The sequence below is a fragment of the Neoarius graeffei genome, chromosome 5 (genome assembly GCF_027579695.1).
Source record: "Neoarius graeffei isolate fNeoGra1 chromosome 5, fNeoGra1.pri, whole genome shotgun sequence".
Taxonomy (NCBI): domain Eukaryota; kingdom Metazoa; phylum Chordata; class Actinopteri; order Siluriformes; family Ariidae; genus Neoarius; species Neoarius graeffei.
Genome location: NC_083573.1, coordinates 83,373,529 through 83,392,872, shown reverse-complemented (window position 1 = coordinate 83,392,872; position 19,344 = coordinate 83,373,529). Strand labels below are relative to the sequence as shown.

At 46.4% G+C, this 19,344-nt stretch overlaps 2 protein-coding genes across 2 annotated transcripts in view; one reads left to right on the top strand and one right to left on the bottom strand.

The window, feature by feature from the left end:
* Nucleotides 1-5,473, bottom strand: part of ralaa (v-ral simian leukemia viral oncogene homolog Aa (ras related)) — an 86,784-nt gene extending 81,311 nt beyond the window's left edge. Inside the window, exon 1 of the mRNA XM_060922473.1 lies at nt 5,218-5,473. The gene's annotated coding sequence lies outside the window, so the exon portion shown is untranslated. The remainder of the gene's footprint in view (nt 1-5,217) is intronic.
* zgc:111976 (mediator of RNA polymerase II transcription subunit 1-like) overlaps nt 3,168-19,344 on the top strand; it is a 31,305-nt gene continuing 15,128 nt past the window's right edge. Inside the window, exons 1-9 of the mRNA XM_060920854.1 lie at nt 3,168-3,615; nt 10,973-11,061; nt 12,098-12,173; nt 12,411-12,465; nt 15,550-15,682; nt 15,764-15,792; nt 18,937-19,008; nt 19,087-19,161; nt 19,254-19,330. Coding sequence (XP_060776837.1) covers nt 3,168-3,615; nt 10,973-11,061; nt 12,098-12,173; nt 12,411-12,465; nt 15,550-15,682; nt 15,764-15,792; nt 18,937-19,008; nt 19,087-19,161; nt 19,254-19,330 — 1,054 coding nt within the window. The remainder of the gene's footprint in view (nt 3,616-10,972; nt 11,062-12,097; nt 12,174-12,410; nt 12,466-15,549; nt 15,683-15,763; nt 15,793-18,936; nt 19,009-19,086; nt 19,162-19,253; nt 19,331-19,344) is intronic.

Sequence of the window (19,344 nt, the reverse complement as noted above, 5' to 3'; positions counted from 1 at the left end):
TCTTCACAACAGAAACTGCTCTCTCATTTGGGACGTTATGGTCAAAAAACACATTTTCTAATTTTACTTCAACCCCGATTCCAAAAAAGTTGGGACAAAGTACAAATTGTAAATAAAAACGGAATGCAATAATTTACAAATCACAAAAACTGATATTGTATTCACAATAGAATATAGACAACATATCAAATGTCGAAAGTGAGACATTTTGAAATTTCATGCCAAATATTGGCTCATTTGAAATTTCATGACAGCAACACATCTCAAAAAAGTTGGGACAGGGGCAATAAGAGGCTGGAAAAGTTAAAGGTACAAAAAAGGAACAGCTGGAGGACCAAATTGCAACTCATTAGGTCAGTTGGCAATAGGTCATTAACATGACTGGGTATAAAAAGAGCATCTTGGAGTGGCAGCGGCTCTCAGAAGTAAAGATGGGAAGAGGATCACCAATCCCCCTAATTCTGCGCCGACAAATAGTGGAGCAATATCAGAAAGGAGTTCGACAGTGTAAAATTGCAAAGAGTTTGAACATATCATCATCTACAGTGCATAATATCATCAAAAGATTCAGAGAATCTGGAAGAATCTCTGTGCGTAAGGGTCAAGGCCGGAAAACCATACTGGGTGCCCGTGATCTTCGGGCCCTTAGACGGCACTGCATCACATACAGGCATGCTTCTGTATTGGAAATCACAAAATGGGCTCAGGAATATTTCCAGAGAACATTATCTGTGAACACAATTCACCGTGCCATCCGCCGTTGCCAGCTAAAACTCTATAGTTCAAAGAAGAAGCCGTATCTAAACATGATCCAGAAGCGCAGACGTCTTCTCTGGGCCAAGGCTCATTTAAAATGGACTGTGGCAAAGTGGAAAACTGTTCTGTGGTCAGACGAATCAAAATTTAAAGTTCTTTATGGAAATCAGGGACGCCGTGTCATTCGGATTAAAGAGGAGAAGGACGACCCAAGTTGTTATCAGCGCTCAGTTCAGAAGCCTGCATCTCTGATGGTATGGGGTTGCATTAGTGCGTGTGGCATGGGCAGCTTACACATCTGGAAAGACACCATCAATGCTGAAAGGTATATCCAGGTTCTAGAGCAACATATGCTCCCATCCAGACGACGTCTCTTTCAGGGAAGACCTTGCATTTTCCAACATGACAATGCCAAACCACATACTGCATCAATTACAGCATCATGGCTGCGTAGAAGAAGGGTCCGGGTACTGAACTGGCCAGCCTGCAGTCCAGATCTTTCACCCATAGAAAACATTTGGCGCATCATAAAACAGAAGATACGACAAAAAAGACCTAAGACAGTTGAGCAACTAGAATCCTACATTAGACAAGAATGGGTTAACATTCCTGTCCCTAAACTTGAGCAACTTGTCTCCTCAGTCCCCAGACGTTTACAGACTGTTGGAAAGAGAAAAGGGGATGTCTCACAGTGGGAAACATGGCCTTGTCCCAACTTTTTTGAGATGTGTTGTTGTCATGAAATTTAAAATCACCTAATTTTTCTCTTTAAATGATACATTTTCTCAGTTTAAACATTTGATATGTCATCTATGTTCTATTCTGGATAAAATATGGAATTTTGAAACTTCCACATCATTGCATTCCGTTTTTATTTACAATTTGTACTTTGTCCCAACTTTTTTGGAATCGGGGTTGTATTTTTTTTTTGCATTTACCCAACACTCAATGTTTCTTTTGTCATGTTTAATAAGAATAAAGATAGTATCTTGCTTTATCTGGCCTCCACTGTGGGACATTTTTCTGATTACAATTCAAATGCTTTTGTAAAATTGATTTCCATATAAAATAACTCCATCATGAAGAATTAAAGCCCCTCCTTCACAGATGAGTGAAAATATTGAATAAATTTCCTCTTTTTGATTGCTTGGGTCAAAAATGCCAAGTTATGATGACAATTGATTATTCGCTTAAATATGAATAATATGATACAGTTTGGGGATTTGATATGGCGAAATAGGACACAACGGAAAAATCAAGAATACGCCGGAAAGATGAGAATAACGGCGCTGGTAAAAGAACAGCGACTGTACCGGCTGAAGGTCGCGCGGGTCTCTGCTGCGGCGCGCGAGCAACGGGACATCACTACCGCACCGGACGGAGCGCGAGGCGGGGGCGGGGCAAAACGACTGGCCGTAGATTCTATCAAAAATTTGATCTAAATTGACCATGGTTGCAAAATATTGGCCAAAAATACGCAAACACTACGAAATATGAAAGTAAGATGAAAAAGAAACATTCTATTGCCTTATACTGCAAGACTAAAACAAAATAAAACTCTCAAAACTCACCTTTTCAGCGATAACGCCCGAACAGATCACCCGCGTAACAGAGAGACCGCAAATGGAAGCACGAACAACTTCTAACTGTCAGAGTGGAAAATTCCATTCTACACATGCAGATTGTCAATGTGTGTCCTTCCCCGCACACAAATAACACGCTACGGTAAAAAATAGACCACAACTCATTTTATAGCTCAGAAATTCATACAGGACCAGCTACCATCGTAACATATCCTGTAAGAAACATATTCTATACCTAACTTTCAGCTTTCGTTTTAAAAAACAAAATCGCAGATTTATAACAATTTTTATATGGCGTAGTGATTTTAAGTTCCTACTTTTGGTGAGGTCGTGACCTTGACCCTGAGGCTTTCCGTTTAGATCAAAACACACGATCGTATTGGTTTTGGGTCTGCGGAAAACGGAGTTACGACGGTGATGAAATATTTTGCGTGATGTTTTATTACGGTTATGATTATTCTGTGAGCGCACCAATCCTTTGGTGTATAAAGTTACAACTTAAAATACAATTAGTGATAACTGTAGACTTCTCAGTGGACTGCAACCTTTTTAAGCGAATGCGATGTAGTCAACCGTTTATCATGTCCCAGATCGGGCCTTCCGGTTTAGCAAATGAGTGGCTAGACGTTAAATCAGGAGCTCCCGGTGGATGAAGTGATAAAACATCGAAAAGCCAAAATTCAAAATGCACAACCAGAGAGGGGATGAGTAATACAAGGGAACAGTCCAAAAAAGAAACGGAGAAGAAGCAAAGAGAGCGAGAAAAAAATGGGAGATAGAAAGGGAGACGATAGGTCAGATGCCGCTAACCACGACATGCTAGCTAGCATGAAGGCCGGCTTTGACAACGTGTCCAAGCAGATTGGGACCAATAGTGAGGAAAACCGAAAAGACATGAAGGACATTCAAGAGAGTATTCAAAATCTAGGAAGTACGTGGAGACAAGAACTAGCCACTTTTAAGGAGGAGATGGGCAACGGGTTCGAGGCCATCGACAGGAGAACGGAAGCCCAGGGCAGAGATATTGCAGACATGCAAGAGCGTGTAGTGGAGACCGAGGAGTGGAATGCAGATCTGAAGGGGATTCTCGCCGCTTCCTTCAAGCACCAAAGGCGGTTACAGGAGAAGGTAACGGACTTAGAAGGGAGATCGAGAAGGAACAATATTCGAGTTTGGGGAGTACCAGAGGGTGCAGAGAAGGATTCGGCATCCGAGTTTATAGAGCTTTTGATTCACGAGGAGCTTAAACTCGGGGAAGATGCCAGTCTACAAATACGTACTCACAGAGCATTGGCACCGAGACCCGCCCCAGAGAAGAACCCCAGAGTGATCTTTTGCCGCTTTTCCACTACCAACGCGTCTGAGTCGGGCTGAGCCGTGCGGTGCTGAGTTGGGCTGAGTCGAGCTGAGCGGGGCTGTTGGAGTTGCATTTCGACTACAACCGTGCTGAACCGTGCTGGCTGGACACATTGGGTGGAGTTAGCGAAAGTGGGTGGACGTCAGGTGATGTCGTTAGGCGGCGCAAACAGTGACATCAGTGACCTTTTAAGCGGTAGTCTCACAACCCGGATAGTAAACAATAAACATGGAGGACATGGAGTCATTAGTGTTGCTGGTCTTGGTGCTGTGGCTTGTTGTCACCGACAACGCCAACAGATACTGGCAAGAGCGTATAGATGAGGCGAGGCGCATAAGGCTTCAGAAATTCTCGTAATTCTCCTTCTTCCGGGTTTACGGCGTTTACAGATCCCAGCGTGCTCGCGGGGCGTGTGTGGGCGTGTGAGGACACTCCTCCTCACCAATCAGTGCACAGGGGAGTGTCTGCTCACGCCCCTAGCCCCACTCGGCTCGGTTTGGCTCACTTCAGCCCCACTCCAAAACCGTGCGAGTTTTGGGGGCTAAGCAGGGCTGAAGCGAGCTGAGTCGTGCTGTTCTTAGATAGTCGAAACGCGAGCCGTGTCGGGCTGAAGTGAGCTGAAAATGGGTAGTGGAAAAGGGCCAATTGTCAACTTCCTGCAGTACCAAAGTGATTTTAAGTTCCTACTTTTGGTGGGGTCGTGACCTTGACCCTGAGGCTTTCCGTTTAGATCAAAACGCACGATCGTATTGGTTTTGGGTTTGCGGAAAACGGAGTTACGGCGGTGATTAAATATTTTGCGTGATGTTTTATGATTATTCTGTGAGCGCACCAATCCTTAGGTGGATAAAGTTACAACTTAAAATACAATTAGTGATAACTGTAGACTTTTCAGTGGACTGCAACCTTTTTAAGGGAATGCGATGTAGTCGACCGTTTATCATGTCCCAGATCAAGCCGCCATTTTTCCACAAATTTGCAGAATTTTTGCAGAATTCTGAATAAAGTATTCACATCAAAGATTTAGTTTTTATCTGTATTATTTCTTTCATCATTTTATTTCAAATTAAAACCAACATCACCATTCAAAACCGTATAGTTTATTGGCTGTGAGTGTATTTAGTTGGGAATTCACACAGGACCCAGTTTCAGCAACTGACTCCACAGATGTGTGTGAATGTCCTTTAGGCTGGACATTAGTGGGACATTAGCCACACAAGCTAATCGCAGGTTATTCATCACTGCAAACCCAAATGACTGTCTCCTGCATATATAATGCTGTAAATAAAGAGTTTAAAGCATCTTTTCATACTCTAGAAAGAATCAATCAGTCATTAAACCGAACACATTGAGATTCAGCCCATGAGTTGGACGAGCCGGCTAGCATTATGTGACTGTAGTGCTAACTAGCCACAGCTAATACTACTATTCTAAATGTAACGGCTGCAAACGTGTTTATAACCTCTATATTTTAAATATTTAACAGTTCTGCAGCACACACACTGCAAAGCTCAAACTTACCTTTACTTCTGAGGAGGCAGTCAATAAAGAGACAAATTAATATAGAAGACTATATATCTAGGAGGAGTCCTTGCTTTCCTTTCCTTTCCTTTTTCTCCTCCTTTCTCTTCCCCACCCAGATGGCACTCAGTATCCTGGATCCAAACTATAATTAAAATGTTCTTCTCAACCCCAGGTTTTTATCCAAACTGACATAAATCCAGTGTTTAACCCAACACTCATTAGCATAACCCTTCCAGACCACCGCCTTAGGAGAGGTGGCTCAAACAGCAGTAAAGCTGAGAGTCGATTCCATGAATGAATCGATTCTCCCGTTATTCCAGGTTTGGAAACAGAGAGTCGACTCTTAAGATTTAGAGTCGGTTCTACACAGCGAATCCCTGCCTCTAGCTCATTATCTGTAGCCGCTTTATCCTGTTCTGGTCATCACAGGGCTGACACATAGACACAGACAACCATTCACACTCACATTCACACCTACGGTCAATTTAGAGTCACCAGTTAACCTAACCTGCATGTCTTTGGACTGTGGGGGAAACCGGAGCACCCGGAGGAAACCCACGCGGACACGGGGAGAACATGCAAACTCCGCACAGAAAGGCCCTCGCCGGCCACGGGGCTCGAACCCGGACCTTCTTGCTGTGAGGTGACAGCGCTAACCACCATGCCGCCGTATTATTATTATTATTATTATTATTATTATTAAGCACTGTCGCCTCACAGCAAGAAGGTTCGGGTTCGAGCCCCGTGGCCGGCGAGGGCCTTTCTGTGTGGAGTTTGCATGTTCTCCCCGTGTCCATGTGGGTTTCCTCCGGGTGCTCCGGTTTCCCCCACAGTCCAAAGACATGCAGGTTAGATTAACTGGTGACTCTAAATTGAGCGTAGGTGTGAATGTGAGTGTGAATGGTTGTCTGTGTCTATGTGTCAGCCCTGTGATGACCTGGTGACTTGTCCAGGGTGTACCCCGCCTTTCGCCCGTAGTCAGCTGGGATAGGCTCCAGCTTGCCTGCGACCCTGTAGGACAGGATAAGTGGCTACAGATAATGGATGGATTATTATTATTATTATTATTATTATTATTATGGGCGGCACGGTGGTGTAGTGGTTAGCGCTGTTGCCTCACAGCAAGAAGGTTCTGGGTTCGAGCCCCGTGGCCGGCGAGGGCCTTTCTGTGCGGAGTTTGCATGTTCTTCCCGTGTCCGTGTGAGTTTCCTCTGGGTGCTCCGGTTTCCTCCACAGTCCAAAGACATGCAGGTTAGGTTAACTGGTGACTCTAAATTGACCGTAGGTGTGAATGTGAGTGTGAATGGTTGTCTGTGTCTATGTGTCAGCCCTGTGATGACCTGGCGACTTGTCCAGGGTGTACCCCGCCTTTCGCCCGTAGTCAGCTGGGATAGGCTCCAGCTTGCCTGCGACCCTGTAGAACAGGATAAAGCGGCTAGAGATAATGAGATGAGATGAGATGAGATGAGATCTCCCAGCTGTGACGTGAGTGTTCATTCATTCAGAGCTGAATCTAAAGTTCATTGAGTTCATGATGTGAAACCGACTCTTTGAATCGGCTCTATTGATTCCCGATGCTTGAGGGATAAGAAGCAGAGTCGACTCCAACATTTCTGGATTCGAACAAACAGCAGTCATGCTGTAGATACAAGCGTGGAGACGCTTTGATAGGATGCGTCTGCGCATGCGTAAATCAACCTCTCTCTCAAGCATGCTGATGTGGAGTGTTAGAGGATGTTAAAGCTGGCTGTCTTTCCTTAGAAACATTTTGGTAATTAATTTATAATGAACAAAACAATACAATAAGTATAGCTACTATTCCATTAGTGACTTTTACAAGTGAAATTCGCCTATGACCTAATCATAAATGTAAATACCTTGTTTGTTTATTCTTCCTTAGAACAAACCACAAACTGGGAACAACAGAGATGGAACCAAAAGTGGATGGTAAGACAAGGAACAGTGAACTTCATGGACTTTAACAACTTATATAATACATACAGTGCCAGTCAAAAGTTTGTACACCTCTACTCATTCATATGTTTTTCTATATTTTGACTATTTTCTACACTGTAGAACAATACTGAAGACATCAAAAAACTATGAAACAATATGTGTTTATATAGAATTACATGGTAAACGAAGTGTTAAAAAGTACCGTATGTTACATAAAAACAATGATAGCTTTACACCCTATTGGCATTCTCTTAACCAGCTTCATGAGGTAGTCAACTGGAATGCTTTTCAATTAACATGTTTGTCTTGTCAAAAGTTAATTAGTGCACGGTGGTGTAGTGGTTAGCGCTGTTGCCTCACACCAAGAAGGTCCGGGTTCGAGCCCCGTGGCCGGCGAGGGCCTTTCTGTGTGGAGTTTGCATGTTCTCCCCGTGTCCGCGTGGGTTTCCTCCGGGTGCTCCGGTTTCCCCCACAGTCCAAAGACATGCAGGTTAGGTTAACTGGTGACTCTAAATTGACCGTAGGTGTGAATGTGAGTGTGAATGGTTGTCTGTGTCTATGTGTCGGCCCTGTGATGACCTGGTGACTTGTCCAGGGTGTACCCCGCCTTTCGCCCGTAGTCAGCTGGGATAGGCTCCAGCTTGCCTGCGACCCTGTAGAACAGGATAAAGCGGCTAGAGATAATGAGATGAGATAATAATAATTTCAGTTTATATAGCACCTTTCACAAACCCAAGGATGCTTTACACAGGAGTTACCAAAAAAAAAAGCCACACTAGGAAGAGTAGTGTGAGGTAAAGAGAAAAGTTTTCAAGTTAGCTTTGAAGGAAGTGAGAGTGGAACAGTCACGAAGTCATTGTGGTAACGAGTTCCAAAGTTTAGGAGCAGCAACACTGAATGATCTGCCACCCATAGATGCCAGTTTAAGACGTGGAACAGTCAGAAGTCCACAGACAGAAGATCTGAGGGAGCGGGAGGGACAGGACAAATGAATTAGCTCACAGAGATAGGAAGGGGCGAAACCATGAAGAGCTTTATACAGTAGGTACTAAGTAAAGAGAAACGACATCCATCATTACTTTAAGGCACGAAGAAGTGTCTTTTGATTAATAAATACAAAGAAAACCCATTGAATTAGACTGGTACTGTGTATGGACTGGAACCCAATGTGGTCTTCTGCTGTTGCATGCTGAGATGCTTTTCTGCTCACCACGGTTGTAAAGAGTTGCTATATCCTTCCTGGCAGCTCAAACCAATCTGGCCATTTTCCTCTGACCTCCCTCTCTTATCACCAAGGCGTTTGTTTCCACCCACAGAACTGTCGCCCACTCACTCCGTGTTTTTTTTTTTTTGCACCATTCTGTGTCAACTCTCAAGACTGTCGTGTGTGAAAACCCCAGGAGATCAGCCGTTTCTGAAATACTCAAACCAGTCCATCTGGCTCAAACCAACACCCACAGTGCCACAGTGAAAGAAAGTCACACTTTGAGATCACAATTTTTCCTGTTTTTTGATGTTTGAAGTGAACATTAACTGAAGCTCTTGATTTGTATCTGTATGATTTTATGCATCGTGCCACTGTCAAAGGGAGTGGCTGATTAGATAACCGCATCAAACAGGAGGTGGACGGGTGTGTGTGTAGAGGATATTCCACAATTGCATGAAAATACGAAGTTTATCTTCAAGTGGTGACTATATTCACGAATGAACGAATTATAATCTTTGACTATCGTTTGAACGTGTCAATTTATATGAAATGATGTTTTACGTTAAATAGCCTCCATTAAGAAAAAGAGCAAGAACCATTAATAAATGAAACAAAGTCAGTATTTGGTGTGATGACCCTTTGCTGGAGACTTTGACTGCCACAATTACTACTTATTTTTGCAGCAAAACCCAGCAGCCTTCATTATGTTTTGTGTCTGAATAGTGGTCTCTTGCATAACATGTGGCTTTCTTTACTGACACGCAAACCATTATTTTGTGCTGGAAAAATAACGTTTGGAAATCTAATGTTTTTACTGACACGGTAATGTAAGTCATAAAATAAAAATCTATAACAAAGTTTGTACTTAAAGGGTACCTAAATCTTTTGCACAGTTACAATGGTGCTTGAAAGTTTGTGAACCCTTTAGAATTTTCTATATTTCTGCATGAATATGACCTAAAACGTCATCAGATTTTCACACAAGTCTTAAAAGTAGATAAAGAGAACCCAGTTAAACAAATGAGACAAAAATATTATACTTGGTCATTTATTTATTGAGGAAAATGATCCAATATTACATATCTGTGAGTGGCAAAAGTATGTGAACCTTTGCTGTCAGTATCTGGTGTGACCCCCTTGTGCAGCAATAACTGCAACTAAATGTTTCCGGTAACTGTTGATCAGTCCTGCACACCGGCTTGGAGGAATTTTAGCCCATTCCTCCGTACAGAACAGCTTCAACTCTGGGATGTTGGCGGGTTTCCTCACATGAACTGCTCGCTTCAGGTCGCTTCCACAACATTTCAATTGGATTAAGGTCAGGACTTTGACTTGGCCATTCCAAAACATTAACTTTATTCTTCTTTAACCATTCTTTGGTAGAACGACTTGTGTGCTTACGGTCGTTGTCTTGCTGCATGACCCACCTTCTCTTGAGATTCAGTTCATGGACAGATGTCCTGACATTTTCCTTTAGAATTTGCTGGTATAATTCAGAATTCATTGTTCCATCAATGACGGCAAGCCGTCCTGGCCCAGATGCAGCAAAACAGGCCCAAACCATGATACTACCACCACCATGTTTCACAGATGGGATAAGGTTCTTATGCTGGAATGCAGTGTTTTCCTTTCTCCAAACATAACGCTTCTCATTTAAACCAAAAAGTTCTATTTTGTTCTCATCCATCCACAAAACATTTTTCCAATAGCCTTCTGGCTTGTCCACGTGATCTTTAGCAAACTGCAGACGAGCAGCAATGTTCTTTTTGGAGAGCAGTGGCTTTCTCCTTGCAACCCTGCCATGCACACCAGTGTTGTTCAGTGTTCTCCTGATGGTGGACTCATGAACATTAGCCAATGTGAGAGAGGCCTTCAGTTGCTTAGAAGTTACCCTGGGATCCTTTGTGACCTCGCTGACTATTACACGCCTTGCTCTTGGAGTGATCTTTGTTGGTCGACCACTCCTGAGGAGGGTAACAATGGTTTTGAATTTCCTGCATTTGTACACAATCTGTCTGACTGTGGATTGGTGGAGTCCAAACTCTTTAGAGATGGTTTTGTAACCTTTTCCAGCCTGATGAGCATCAACAACGCTTTTTCTGAGGTCCTCAGAAATCTCCTTTGTTCGTGCCATGATACACTTCCACAAACATGTGTTGTGAAGATCAGACTGTGATAGATCCCTGTTCTTGAAATAAAACAGGGTGCCCACTCACACCTTATTTCAATCAATGGGATGACAAATACCTGACTCTAATTTCACCTTCAAATTAACTGCTAGTCCTAGAGGTTCACATACTTTTGCCACTCACAGATATGTAATATTGGAATCATTTTCCTCAATAAATAAATGACCAAGTATTATAATTTTGTCTCGTTTGTTTAACTGGCTTCTCTTTATCTACTTTTAGGACTTGCGTGAAAATCTGATGATGTTTTAGGTCCTATTTATACAGAAATATAGAAAATTCTAAAGGGTTCACAAACTTTCCAGCACCACTGTATGTGTGTATGTATTTATGCATGCATGTATGTGCATGTGCACACACTCTCACACTCTCTCATTCACTGTTATTTTTGACCCCCTAGACCTAAAGAAGACCTATTTATCTAAATTAAGCTCCAAATATGCAGAAAAACCATGGACTGAGACGTTTCAGCTGGTGCACAGATGCATGGTAGGATAACCTCAAACCTGCTCTCGCATGGAATATTAAGAACCTGCTCGATGCAGGATGATGTAAGGTGTGATTTCGCTCAAGGTTGAACGTTATGCTGACCATATGCTCCTCTGTGTGATATTCCGTGTCTTAACCAGTTACGCAAGTGCTAGCCTGGTGCTCTGACTGCTGCTGAGCGAGTTGCGTGCACAGATTAACAAATGTCTTCCAGATGCAGGGCTTAAGGAAGGCTATTGTGGCCAGAATGGCCCTGTGCCAGACTAATACGTAAACAGTTGCTTCTTTCTCTGGAGGCTGGGAGAGGAGATTATTGCTTCTGTGTGCTTATATAGGCGTTTCTCTCAAAGCAGCTGTAGAATATGAATTCATTTTTTTCCAGTTTTCCAGGGTGACTTTAATTTACTGTATACATTTATTAATGGGTTTCATATGATGATTTCATTGCTGAATCTCAAAGAACCTGGAATTTTTCATGAGCAGGATGCAAATCAGTATGGTAGTATGTGTAGTATAGTTCTCTTTTTTAAAGCAGTGAAATATTGATTTATGGGAATAATTGCACCACATGAATGCAATAAACGAACCTGATATCTCCACCCAAAATTTTCTACAGTGTAACCCCAGATTTTTTGGCCCTAGGTCCCAGACCATTGACTTTTTATTGAATCTATCCATTACAAGTTTCTGCCCAGAGAAGAATGAACAGCTAAGCTGAAGCCCAGAAAAGATCACTGCCAATGTACAGTCTTCTACAGAGCAATATTAATGTTGAGGTCATGAGATTCTCCTGCAAGGCTGTAATGCTTTTAGCAAGCCTCATCAGTAGATCTCTACACTACTGCTAGTCTTTTGATACAATCTACAAATATTGATTGATTTATTTTTTGTTTAATACTGAAATGATTGAATGCAGGCAAATTATTGAAGCTAGTAAGAACCAATCGGGACAGTTTTGCACACGCATTCGGTTAGTGTCTTTAAACATTGTTCGGTTTTTTTTTTAATATATATATATTTTTCTCTGCCTTTAAAGGAGAAAGCTAGATCAGACAGCAAGCACTGTGAGCCAATTATGAGATGCCTGCAGATACTCCAGGAAGCTCAGAATGGTAATAATCTCCAGCACGTCATCCATCATGCTGAAAGTGAAAAATGCAGTTTTAGGAGGAGGAAAGAAAGGTTAACGGGCTTTTAAATGATGTTCTGCTTGTATTTCAGAGGGTTCCACGTAGAACCTGTTTAGAAAGAAACAATGAATGTACTATCCAAGGAACCCTTTTTCTATGCATGTAGGGATGAATGTTTTTATGATGAGGTGCTCTTTTTGTGTCCTTATTACTCTGTAGTGACCTCTCTGAGTGCCATGGTGACCAGACTGGAGATGATTGCCAAGCAGAGAGGGTTTGACCTCTTTAATTACACTTTTACTTTTGGTTGATGGAGTCGTTTTGTAATTTTAGAGCTCTCTCTCGCGCGCTCTCTCTCTCTCTCTCTCTCTCTCTCTTTCTTTTTTTAGAGCCTGCCTGGGAAAATTATACCTGCAATTAAAAAATTGACAAGCCTCTCTTTTTCTCCCTGTAAAGTAGACCGCATGATGTCACTGGTTCTCACTGCACCTCTCTGATGCCAAAAGATGACCAGTCACTGACTTGAGACCAGTGCAAGAGCAGAGAGAGACTTGGGGCAAGCAGATGGGTGGTGGAGCAAGAGTCTGTTGGGGCGAGCGGATGGGCGGCGGAGCGAGAGCCTGTTGGGGCGAGCGGATGGGCGGCGGAGCGAGAGCCTGCTGGGGCGAGCGGATGGGCGGCGGAGCGAGAGCCTGCTGGGGCGGGGCGCATGGGCGGCGGAGCGAGAGCCTGCTGGGGCGGGCGCATGGGCGGCGGAGCGAGAGCCGGCGGGCGCATGGGCGGCGGAGCGAGAGCCGGCGGGCGCATGGGCGGCGGAGCGAGAGCCGGCGGGCGCATGGGCGGCGGAGCGAGAGCCGGCGGGCGCATGGGCGGCGGAGCGAGAGCCGGCGGGCGCATGGGCGGCGGAGCGAGAGCCGGCGGGCGCATGGGCGGCGGAGCGAGAGCCGGCGGGCGCATGGGCGGCGGAGCGAGAGCCGGCGGGCGCATGGGCGGCGGAGCGAGAGCCGGCGGGCGCATGGGCGGCGGAGCGAGAGCCGGCGGGCGCATGGGCGGCGGAGCGAGAGCCGGCGGGCGCATGGGCGGCGGAGCGAGAGACGGCTGGGGCGGGCGCATGGGCGGCGGAGCGAGAGAGACGGCTGGGGTGGATGGCGGAGCGAGGGTCCTTTCAGGCGTGCAGGTGGCGGAGCGAGAGTCTGCTGGGGCGGGCGGATGGGCGGCGGAGCGAGAGAGACGGTTGGGGCAGGCGGGCAGCGGAGCAAGAGAGACCGTTGGGGTGGATGGCGGAGCGAGGGTCCGTTCGGGCGGGCGGGGTGGCGGAGCGAGGGTCAGTTTGGGCGGGCGGGTGGCGGAGCGAAAGAGACCGTTGGGGTGAGCGGGCAGATAGGCGGCGGAGCGAGAGTCTGCTGGGGCGGGTGGATGGGCGGCGGAGCGAGAGAGACGGTTGGGGCGGGGCGGGTGGCGGAGCGAGAGAGACGGTTGGGGTGGATGGCGGAGCGAGGGTCCGTTCGGGCGGGCGGCGGAGCGAGAGCCTGCTGGGGCGGGCGGATGGGCGGCAGAGCGAGAGCCTGTTGGGGCGGGCGGATGGGCGGCGGAGCGAGAGAGACGGTTGGGGTGGATGGCGGAGCGAGGGTCCGTTCAGGCGGGCAGATGGGCGGCGGAGCGAGAGTCTGCTGGGGCGGGCGGATGGGCGGCGGAGCGAGAGTCTGCTGGGGCGGGTGGATGGGCGGCGGAGCGAGAGAGACGGTTGGGGCAGGCGGGTGGTGGAGCGAGAGAGACGGTTGGGGTGGATGGCGGAGTGATGGTCCGTTCGGGCGGGCGGGTGGCGGAGCGAGAGTCTGCTGAGGCGGGCGGCGGAGCGAGAATCTGCTGGGGCGGGCAGGTGGGTGGCGGAGCGAGAGAGACGGTTGGGGTGGATGGCGGAGCGAGGGTCCGTTCGGGCGGGCGGGTGGCGGAGTGAGAGAGACGGTTGGGGTGGATGGCGGCGCGAGGGTCTGTTCGGGCGGGTGGGTGCCGGAGCGAGAGAGACCGTTGGGGTGAGCGGGCGGGCAGGTGGATGGGCGGCGGAGTGAGAGTCTGCTGGGGCGGGCGGATGGGCGGCGGAGCGAGAGAGACGGTTGGGGCGGGTGGGCGGCGGAGCGAGAGAGACGGTTGGGGTGGATTGCGGAGCGAGGGTCCGTTCAGGCGGGCGGGGTGGCGGAGCGAGAGTCTGCTGCGGATGGGCGGCGGAGCGAGAGTCTGCTGGGGCGGGTGTATGGGCGGCGGAGCGAGAGTCTGCTGGGGCGGGCGGATGGGCGGCGGAGCGAGAGAGACGGTTGGGGCGGGTGGGCGGCGGAGCGAGAGAGACGGTTGGGGTGGATGGCAGAGCGAGGGTCTGTTCGGGCGGGTGGGTGGCGGAGCGAGAGAGACCGTTGGGGTGAGCGGGCGGGCAGGCGGATGGGCGGCGGAGCGAGAGTCTGCTGGGGCGGGCGGATGGGCGGCGGAGTGAGAGAGACGGTTGGGGCGGGTGGGCGACGGAGCGAGAGAGACGGTTGGGGTGGATGGCGGAGTGAGGGTCCGTTTGGGCGGGTGGGTGGCGGAGCAAGAGAGACCGTTGGGGTGAGCGGGCGGGCGGATGGGCGGCGGAGCGAGAGAGACGGTTGGGGCGAGTGGATGGGTGGCGGAGCGAGAGAGACAGTTAGGGCGGATGGCGGAGCGAGGGTCCGTTCGGGCGGGCAGGTGGCGGAGCGAGAGAGACCGTTGGGGTGAGCGGGCGGGCAACAAAGGGAGAGAGACTATAGGAAAGTGTGGAATAGTGGCTTCTAATGCTTGCCTAAATTTGTTATGGATATCCTTATATTCAATATCGACCTCCTCACACCAGGAGTGTGCACGATGACTGAATCTAGGGTTTTCCATATTACAAGCAACAATCTCTCTCTCCTCTCTGTCCATCTCTGGCCGTATTTATACTTACCTCTGCCCAACACATCGAGCTATATTATAGTCAATCCCTCCCCCCCACAAAAATTAAATGACTCAAAATCAAATCAAATTACTAAAATTACCGCTCCCACTCTGTTTGTGTCCCAGGCCTTTAAAAATGCAAACTTTCCCTTTTAGCCTTCCTTTACAAGTTCACTCTGTTTTTATTCACAAGAGACATAGCCCTCTGCATATGATGTCAACGTTATCTCTAACCACATCTACACTGTATCCGAGTAATATGACTTGTGATAAGTCATTGTAAGCCTGCCTTGAATTAGGATGCGAGTAGTCCTGTAGAGGTCATAAAAATGTCTTCGTATACTAAGTGAAACAATGAGGAAAAACCGAACCCTCAAGCCAACATGTGTACATGTTGAACGTCTGACCTCTGTAGACTGGGCTCCCACTTGAGTCCCACCGAGACTGCGTGCTATCTGACAGCCGATCCGTTCTATGTGGAGGTGCTGCTGCTGCCTGGGGGAGAGGTTGAGGATGTGAAAGTCGCTCAGCATGGAGAAGCTCCTGAGGTATGAAGAATGCAGATGTGTTCAGAGGAGTCAGTCACTTGTTCCTGGTGTTTGACCAATTGCTCATTTTGTCTGTTTTAGTCAAATGCAGCACTTTGTGAATTGCTAAGGTAAGACGTTACTGCATAAATTTAACCCTGTAAACAAAATGCTGATTTTTGTTTTAAGCTTTTTCATATCTATATTGACACAGTCACCAGCCACTTTAAAAGGAATACCTGTACACCTGCTCATTCAGGCAATTATCCAGTTAAGCTCACTGAAACTGGACAGTTGAAGAGTTCCTGGTCTCTTTTCACCAATGTTTTCCCATTTTACCCATCTAGTTTTACGAAGTCAAGTCAGTTTATTTGTATCGCGCTTTTAACAACGGACATTGTCACAAAGCGGCTTTACAGAAAATTACACTTTAAACATATGAGCTAATTTTATCCCCAGCGAGAAAGCCTGTGGTGACGGTGGCAAGGAAAAACTCCGAGACAACATGAAGAAGAAACCTTGATTGGAACCAGACTCGAAAGGGGAACCCATCCTCATCTGGGTGAAAGCAGATAGCGTGATTATAAATAACTTGCTTCTATAACTGTGTTCTATATAGTCACAAAGTATAACTGCATCACCAGGAAATTCATTATAGTTTTAACATGAAGTCTGTTTTGTTGAAGTTATAAACTGTTCATTGATGGAGACTTGAGTGCAAAACTGTTCGTGACAACCGCGGTCCTAAATTTAGCAAGTTAACTGAAGTCCGTAGTCGTCATAGCAAAACTGTAAGTGTCCAGAGCCGTCTTCCAGGTGTGACTTTCGACTGTTCATACGGGGCCGTCCTCTACAGGAGCGATGTGATGAGACTCCAGCCAGAAGTAGGGCATCAGGATGGATCAGGCGGGTCTGAAGAGCGGAAGAGATCAGCATCACTGGTGTCTCAGGATCGACATGTACCTCGACAGAGAGAGACAGACGGGGGGAGACAGAGAGAAAACACAGGTTGTTTGGGATGCCCGATGTCACCTAATAGTTAAGAACAATAAACATTTTGTGCTGAGTGTAAACCATCTTCCAAGTGTGACTTACAAATAAGTCTTTGCCCAATCTAGCCTCAGATTCTTCTTTTTGGCTAACGAGTGGAATCCAACGTGGTCTTCCGCTGTTGTAGCCCATCTACCTCAAGGTCCGGTGTGTTGTGCATTATGAGATACTTTTCTGCTCATCACATTTGTAAAGAGTAATTATTATCCCCTACCACGAAGTGCGCAGTGGGGTATAGGAATGGAGTCCGTCCGTCCATCTGTCTGTTTCAATCTGGACAAGTTTTCTCAGAAACTACATAAGCTACGTCAATGAAACTTTGCGTGCTCATACTACTATTCATGATCTAAGTTGAGTTTGAAAATCTTTTACGGTTAATTATTATTTTCAGTTATAGCCCTTGATTTTCGTTATTGGACTTTGTAGAAGCGGACTCAATCTGGACAAGTTTTCTCAGAAACTACAGTACATCAACGAAACTTTGCATGCTTACACTACTGAAAAAAGCTGGGTAGCGTTTTATGAAGGTGTCCTAGCACTTACAACATCACAAGTCAGTATTAAAGCGATGGGCTTATAAGGGCGCAAGTGTTAAGAGGTCTTCATAAAATGTTTGTGGCAGGGGATAGTGATGACCATGCCGTCTTGGTTGAGTTGGTGTCGCCTTCCTGTCAGCTAGAACCAGACTGGCTGTTTTCTTGTCACCTTTCTCATCAACAAAGTGTTTTTGCCTGCAGACCCTCCACACACAGGATGGTGTCAAGTCAAGTTTATTTGTATAGCGCTTTTGACAGTAAACATTGTTGCAAAGCAGGTTTACGGAATTTGAACGACTTAAAATATGATCTAATTTTATCCCTAATCTATCCCCAATGAGCAAGCCTGTGGCGACGGTGGCAAGGAAAAACTCCCTCAGACGACATGAGGAAGAAACCTCAAGAGGAACCAGACTCAAAAGGGAACCCACCCTCATTTGGGCAACAACAGACAACATGACTATAACATTAACAGTCCTAACATAAAGTCAGCTTCGTTGATGCTATAAACCTCCCACCGACAGAAACCCGAGCGCAAAACCGTTCACGCCAACTGCAGTCCCAAAGTCAGCAAGTCAACTGCAGTCCCCAGCCACAAAAACACCACTGCAAATGTCCAGAGCGTCCTCCAGGCGCGACCCCAAACTGTCCACATGCCCTCCACAGGAGCGATGTGATGAGACTCCAACTATACCCCTTTTCCACCAAATCAGTTCCAGGGCTGGTTTGGGGCCAGTGCTTAGTTTGGAACCAGGTTTTCTGTTTCCACTGACAAAGAACTGGCTCTGGGCCAGAAAAAACGGTTCCAGGGTAGCACCAGCTCTTTGCTGGGCTAGAGGAAAGAACTGCTTATGTCAGCGGGGGGGCGGAGTTGTTAAGACCAATAACAATAGCAAGACCACGAGAGGGCGCCATTTTTAAATAAGCGACGAGATATCATGGATGCAGTACAGCAGCAGTCATCCATTATTGTTGTTGTTGCTGCTGCTTCTTCTTCTTCTCCGTGTTGTTGTTGCTTCGATGTTCGCGCCAAGGTTTATGCAAACGCAGCGACGTAACTGACATATACAGTGACGTAATGACGTGGCTCCCCTTAGCACCCCGAGCTATGGAAAAGCAAACTGGTTCTCAGCTGGTTCGCAAGTTGAACGAGTTGTGAACCAGTACCAGCACTGGCCCCGAACCAGCCCTGGAACTGATTTGGTGGAAAAGGGGTACTAGACACAGGGCACCAGGATGGATCAGACAGGTCTGAGGAGCAGAAGAGGTCAGCATCTCGATCCCAGGACCGACATGTAACTCAGAGGGACAGATTTGGGGGGGGGGAAGAGAGAGAAAACACAGGTTGTTAGGTATGCCCAATGTCACCTGAATAAGTAGGAACAGTATACATACTGCGTGTGTGTTATGGTGGGTTTTTTTTTTGTTTTTTTTTGCATGTTTCTGTGTAAAACTTTGCATGAAAATCCCAGAAGCTCCGTCAAAGTGAACAAGATCACATTCTTTTCCAATATCCTGATGTTTGATGTGAACATGAACTGACCTGTATCTGCAGGATGTTATGCATCGCACTCCCACCACATGATTGGCTGTTTGGATAACTGCCTGAATTAACAGGTGTTCCGAATAACGTGGTCAGTGATTTTGTATACTGACTTTTTTTTTTTTTTTTTTAACACACCAATGTAGGATGAAGAAATTTAAAGAATTCTCACTCAGGATGGATGACCTTGCTTCTCTCTACAACCTACCAGGCGATGGGTATGACTTCACCAAGCATGGATTAATAACACCAGTTTATTGATTTGTTTTTATATAAGTTGTGTTTTTATCCTGCAGTGGTCCCAAGCTAAAAGTGTACACCTCCCTTCAGCACATGCAGAAAGACCTAGTAAAAATCTCCAACTTACCAAGGTGTGAGGACTGAAATATTTTAGTATATCAGATGAAATGTGGTGTCGTTCCTTACCAGAGTAAAAAAGAAAAAAAATCTGTTTAATTTATAGGCATTCGATAGAGAGTGATGTTTATATTGATATGGTTCTGAATGGCAGAATCGGGAGGATTACACCTAGCAGAGAAGGTAAAGTTCCAGTG